Raw genomic sequence first — 6,766 nt, 5'->3', positions numbered from 1 at the left:
TTTTTCTTCTTAAAATCAAATATTATAGTACTTCTAATAACAATCTATCATAAATAGTGTTTCATGGTTGTGTTTATTAAATCCTACTGAACGAAGTGCAAGACTTACTGCTGGTGAGAGGAGTCAGAAGTAGATTTAATATTTTGAGAGAAGAAGTTAAAAACATTGGGAATGCTATTACAGTAACCATATTTTTTGAAGCATTCCTGTACAGGAAGGAAGTGCGCAGACACTCAGTGAACCACTACATTCATCACAGACAATTTCAATGAATACAGGGATGATGGATAGTTAATTTCCAGTCAAATTTGCTAAAGTTGTCAATATAATAGAGGTTAGAAACGTAATGGTGTACATCATACATAGCTCAGTATAAGTATCCAATCTTAGATATCAACTTAGGGTTAAGGAATGGTTACGGCAGAGATGTTAAATCGACCCTGTTTGATGGTAACTTTTATGGTAAATAGCATGTATGAGTAAAATGAATATCTTGCAGAAGTTCTGGTCAAGAAAAAGTCTAACAGAAATATCACATATTTTACAAGTACTATTTGATAGAGGGGTTATATACACATCCATTAGCTTTATGTGCAGACTTTATGTCCAGAGATCATACGACATGAGAGCTAGACATCAAGCCCTTGTTCTTACACATACTGCATACTATACAGTATTTATAAAATGCATTACATATCCAGGCCAGTCACTAGGGGTATTTTGATGGTTTGAACATCCCCCTCCACCTTTGTAGGAGTATGAAATAATGTTTAACTTTATTTTAGCTTTTTGACTAAGATTGGTAGAAAGACGAACCTCCTCTTTCAAGGTCCTAGCAGCAGGCCTGATATTCATTATAAATTTTCAACTGACAGGGCTGTTAAAGCGTTATGAGTTAACGAAATAAAGCACTACTCATTCCAAATATTGTATATACCGTGAGCTCTCACAATAAAAGAATTCCACCCATAAGGCTAAGGTTAAAAATCATGTCATAGGCTCTAACAATAAGAATATGTCCACACTTATAGATAGTCCATCCATATAGCTCCAGTATGTCACATTAAAATTATACAAAAGCAATTTTTCCATTATTAAGAAAGGTAGCCCAATTGCACTTTTTTGATAGGAAGTCTTATTTGATATATCTTTAAAGCGTGTAAGTACATAAATACTAGTCTTGGTCATATTTCAATAAAATTTCAATGGACTTAAGTATACATATTTAGAGCTATTATTTCAGATTGGGCTTCACATGGACAGTAACCACACTACAGACATGCAATAAGTAATGATAATACTCCATCATACTTGCAGTAAGTTAGTTGTGCATGCATTCAGTATGACTTGGATGTCTTGGTTCTTGTTGGTAAATATTCTTCAGTTTTCCTGAACAGGAAGTTGAAGAAAGCTAGAATGCTGAGCTGTCTGTGTGATCTCTGTCCAGGGTAATCATAGCTTGAGTCTAGAGATGAAGTAACATGAAATAGACTTTAATATAGCACTTATAGCACATTATAGCTCTTATAGCACATTATAGCACTTATAGCACATCATACATGCATTTCAATACTCCCATTTTCAGTTGGCCTTTGCTCAGTCCTAGCCTCGATTGTGTACAAATGTGTTCTTTTCTTTTATTAAGGTTCATTGTATAGTAAGGAATGTATATATGCACTACAGAACAATACAAGTTGATCAAAAGTCTATGGGTTTTGGTTGAATGGTTGAATAGTTTAATGCACAAACGAGGTTAAGGCTGAGCAAAAGAGAACTCGAAACTACACTTTACAATCTTTGTTGAGCTTTGTTGAAGCTCAGCAAAAAACAATAGATTTGACATCAGTCAGCAAACATGAATCAAATTATCATGTACAAATATAATAATGTTATAAATGTCAACTACCATGCAGAACTACTTGGCATAAAATACGATTCTCCTTTTTAGTACAGTACATGTAAATAATTTCAATCAACATCTGACTAAACACATTGTTTTGATTTGTTGTAGAGGCCATGAATTAAATATGTCTATTCTAGGTTATAAACTAATATTGAAAATATTTTTCCAATTATCTCTCTATGGGATGTCCAAATCCTTAGCTTGCTTTTAATAGAAATGATCGTTTCCAGTTTCAATGATAAAATGTAAAATATTACCTTCACTTTCTTGTCCACTTGCTGTTGCTGTAGGAAGAACATTCTCACTTGCCGACAGTGAGACAAAAAAAGAAAAAGGCAATATCCATAAGCAGATGGTAAAATATGCCAAAACCTACAAAAGCAAATGTGTGTGAATTAGGGTAAAGGCGAAATAGTGAGTCACTGCATATTCCTTTGTGTAAGACGAAATCTGGTCAGCACAGTTACTGTTATAGAGCCATAGAAATTTGGAACAATATAGACGATGAATTAAAGCAGTAAACATTAAGAGCTTTTAAGAGAAGACTCAAAAACGGCATGCTGGAAAACTATTTCACTTAATGTACATTTTTATAATAATACCTGCATGCGTAAGAGTTGTCATACGAGAAGGGGGGGGGGGGCATTGTGGTTTGGAGTGGTGGGGGTGCATTGAGGGACAAAGGAGGATCACTGGTAATATTGTTTCTTTTGGTGTATTCCCATCTTTTTCCAGTGGTAGCTTTCTTGCATTTAAGTATAATTAATGTGAAGTAATTTTAAATTTTATTTTTTTCTATTCTTCTATATTTTAGTTAATTTTAATTAGATTTTATAATTATTGATTGTAAATTGGTATTGAAAAGCCTGAAAGAGTATGCTAATAAAGTAATGTATGTAAAGGTTATAGGTGTTCTGGAAATATGCACTTCTGGAAATGAATACAATATAGCTATCAATACAACTACATTTATAAAGTATTTTAGAATGACATGTGCGCTCTGATTGGTGGCTTTTTTTTTCATTGGATTTCAAATGGAATTTAGGGTATTACTGTAGGTTTTGTTAAGGGAGAAAAACTGGAGAACCTGGAGAAAAACCCTCAAAGCACAGAAGAGAACCAACAAACAACTCTACTTGTGAACATACAGTATGACATACGAAATTGTTATTCCATGCAATCTTACCTCAGAAAAGGGATACCAAACTTGAGAAAAGTGTTGGAATGCCAAGTAATGATTAATAAACACAGAAGCTATAAAACAAACATGATATTAACAGCTGGCCATTATCGACATAAGCCTTTAATCAACCTTGAAAGTTTGGTTGACTAATGCATTCCATAATGAGGCAAGAGAAAGCATATGGATCGATACACACCATAAACACTTTAGTTTTAATGAACCTTGAAACAACTTTAGGCCTGGGCTAATCAAGGCATATAGCTAACTCAAAGATCTATCAAATTCGATTTTAGCATGTTTGTTTTCGTAGAGGGAGGAAAACCAGAGAACCTGGAGAAAACCTTGGATCAACGGAGAGATCTACTAAGATCTACTGATATGTGATGTGGAGAAGTGGAATCAAACATGTGACCCAAGAAGAAAGAGGCGCTACTACTCCCTCGACCCCATTACAGTCAATGTCCTATACTTACCAATAGAAGCTATGAATACAGGTGAAGTCAAATCAATGAAGGGAAAATCTTTCAGTAACATGGAATATATTCCATTAGATACCAAGCCTATTGCTATCATCAGCCATGGGAAACCTTCAAACACCAGAAGACATATGTATACAACTGTAACTGCCTGTGAAAGACAAATGTACAGAAAAAAATTGCTAGAGTTCCCTAAAATATTCATAGTAAAATTGTTGTAGTATTCCTTATTCCTTGGATGATTCTAGCAGATTCCCTACCCAACTAAAATTTAATCTGTGTTAATAATGTAAATAAATAATAAATGAAATAACACATGTGCATTAGTGAATAAAGTGGCAAGGATTTTTGTGATTTGCAAAATGTTTTAAATACAATGTGTGGCCAGAACTGTTGCCAGAACTGGCAAGGCAAAGATTTGACTCCAGTCAAACCCTAACGCATTCATTTTAATCAGTAATGTTTAGACAGAAGTGAGTTATGACTAAGCTAAAGCTAATTTGACCTGTGATCATGACCAGGAGCTGATTGGTCATTATAAGCCCTGTTGTTTTGGATTGTACGAGTGGGCAATAATCCTCTATTTCGTTAAAGTGCTACTACGACGAAAATCGCTCAAACTTGGATTCAGCTGAAACTTCCTAAAAATACTCTTTAAAGGTCCAATAATCACTGTATGAAGTGTTTTCTCAATATTCAGTACGAAAGTATGATATTTTTACGATTATTTTTTGGAGTCTGTGACGTCATACACTCAACATCAAACATTGCTACATATATTTCTTTGTATATAAATCCTTAATTTATTTTACTCCTATGAAGCCCAAAGGGTGGCTAATGAGCTTATTTCACATTACTTGTGACTATAATTTATATTTTGGGGTGTTTGGGTATTTCTTTCTCCCTTTACTACTGATATTTTGATCATAAACTACAAAGAAATGTATGGAGCGATGTTCAATGTTGAGTGTATGACGTCACAGACTCCAAAAAATAATCGTAAAAATATCATACTTTCGTCCTGAATATCGAGAAAACACTTCATACAGTGATAACTGGACCTTTAAAGAGTATTCTTAGGAAATTTCAGCTGAATCCAAGTTTGAGTGATTTTCGTCGTAGTAGCACTTTAATGTTTACTGCTGTTTTAAAGACCACAGACTCATTTGTGTTGGTTTAGCCTTGTCTATATGTCAGCCATTCTAGATACTATTAAAAGTCAGTGCAATTTAAAAAATTGGTTGCACATTTCCATTGTAGTTAATTTTTGTCAATGGTTACTGTAAATAAGGTTAATTATTTTTTTCCGGTCCGGTATCCTAAAAAATCGTGCGCTCTGATTGGCTGTTTGAGCGGGCAGTATCTCCCCGCACTCACGGTCTGGTATCCTTTGCCGCTAAACAATAATCAGTTTGTTTTTTATGTATATTCTTGACTGGCGGCAGTGAAAATCCAATTTCACAACAAGTCATCAAAATGTCTGAGTGTGCAGAATATCAAAATCACAACAGTGGGATGATAAAGGGGAAAAAATGCTGCCTCCTCAATTGCAGTAATGGCACAGCTCAATGGGGTTGAGCTGTAAACCAATCATGTCAGAGCAATTCAATTGCTGTATCTTTAGATATATTGATTACCTACGCATAGTTGAGTGATATGCTAAAGCGTACACTTTATTAACGAGTTGTAATGGACTAGTACATTATGTTTTATGAGCTGGGATAAGAAAAATAGACTCTACGAGGCACAAGCAAGCACACTTCTGTGTTTAATTGATGTCTCTCATTTTTGCATCACAAGGTACAATTAGTACATATAGTAAACTGCATCATATGACTAAAATATGAATCATAACTTTAAATATACTATTTAGAATCCCCCTAAATAATTAGTCATTTGCGTAAGTATTAATCAATTAAAATCCTCTTAATTACGAAGATTTTTCGAGATTTTCATCTCATTCATCAACAGAACCTGTCAAACATTTCATGCAAAGGTTTACTTCATACTTACTATCAGAATATATTTGATGATTTTAGCTGCAAGAACAGTGTATTCCTCCACCAGCTCAGCAAGATAATACAACGCAGAGGCTGTAGAGATAAATCAATCGTAAGTTAATGTCCATTAACACTTTACCTTATGAAACTATGTCAGGGGAAACGTTGTTTACGAACAATTTACCAAACAAAACATTCAAAATATCAATTTTTACCTAAGGCTAAGGTGAGGAATACGATTTGAAATAGTGTAGAAACCCAACTTAAAATGAAAAGGAACATTTCTATTGCACAATTAAGTAAAAAGTGACTAAAAAAGCAAGAAAATAAGTTCAGAGTCTTAGAAAAATATCTACTCGACGTGTGTAGATATGACGTCACACCATCAATAACCAGGCCTTCTAGGGATATCCGCCCGTAGAGAGTTATGGGTCAAATCGAAGGTGCGGTCGTTGGTGACAATAATGTGGCATAAAATTTACAAAAAAGCTTAAATTCAACGAGAAAAATACCCCCTTTTAGTTTTAAGGAATTTTTATAATAATTAGGGGGTCAAAATTTGCATCCGATTATTCTGTAAATATGTTGGTGTTGTTTGTGATGCAAGACGACCTCCGGCAAAGAGGCCAATTTCCGTGTTTCCTCACAAAACATTGGGGAAAATAAATTCGCATTTAATTGGTTATTTAGATGTAATTTCCACTGTAGTGCATGATTGTTTTCAGGTATTTAACCGCGATTTGATGATTCTTTTGTCGCGCAGAAAACTCTCGTTGCTTCTCTGAAAACAGTTACAATTGTTTTTAAAATATTCTTGGAGTAGTATAGTGAATCGGTCAGTGCAATTTTACTATAACTGAGTACTTTGTAGTTGCTAATTACCCAGCGTACTGACCTCCCAAAACACAGTTCATACAGCACTCAATGCAATGCCGAATCCGCGACAAAATTGAAATCACTTGGTCGGTAATTTCGAGTTGTTTCGAGTGCTTTAGAGCTTATTTCCTAGATAATTTCAGGGCATTCAAGAGATAGACAAAAAACCGCCACGACTCGACAACTCGATTAGCCCGGCTGTCATCCATTGGAAAAAGCAATGAATGATTCAGGAAAAGAGCATTCGTCATTCTACTTTCTCATTTTAGTATAAACTCTTTTTTTATATAATTAGTCACAATATGCCGGTTATTAGATAAAACTCGAT

The 6,766-nt window shown here is 34.5% G+C and overlaps 1 protein-coding gene across 1 annotated transcript; it reads right to left on the bottom strand.

Moving 5' to 3' along the window:
• Positions 1–54: 54 nt before the first annotated feature.
• On the bottom strand, positions 55–5,932 carry LOC116305552 (protein TEX261). The gene is made up of 6 exons (XM_031715489.2): positions 5,778–5,932; positions 5,576–5,655; positions 3,560–3,713; positions 3,090–3,157; positions 2,161–2,275; positions 55–1,465 (listed from the first exon to the last, which is right to left on the bottom strand). The coding sequence occupies exons 1-6, from the start codon at positions 5,842–5,844 to the stop codon at positions 1,338–1,340; spliced, it is 612 nt and encodes a 203-aa protein (XP_031571349.1). The 5' UTR covers positions 5,845–5,932; the 3' UTR covers positions 55–1,337.
• Between the last annotated feature and the right edge of the window lie 834 nt (positions 5,933–6,766).

The sequence above is a fragment of the Actinia tenebrosa genome, unplaced genomic scaffold, assembly GCF_029948245.1.
Source record: "Actinia tenebrosa isolate PJP-AT-01 unplaced genomic scaffold, QUT_ActTen_1.0 PGA_scaffold12__29_contigs__length_12842862, whole genome shotgun sequence".
NCBI lineage: Eukaryota > Metazoa > Cnidaria > Anthozoa > Actiniaria > Actiniidae > Actinia > Actinia tenebrosa.
The sequence above is the reverse complement of the archived record's forward strand: the minus strand, read 5'-3'. Positions and strand labels throughout refer to the sequence as shown.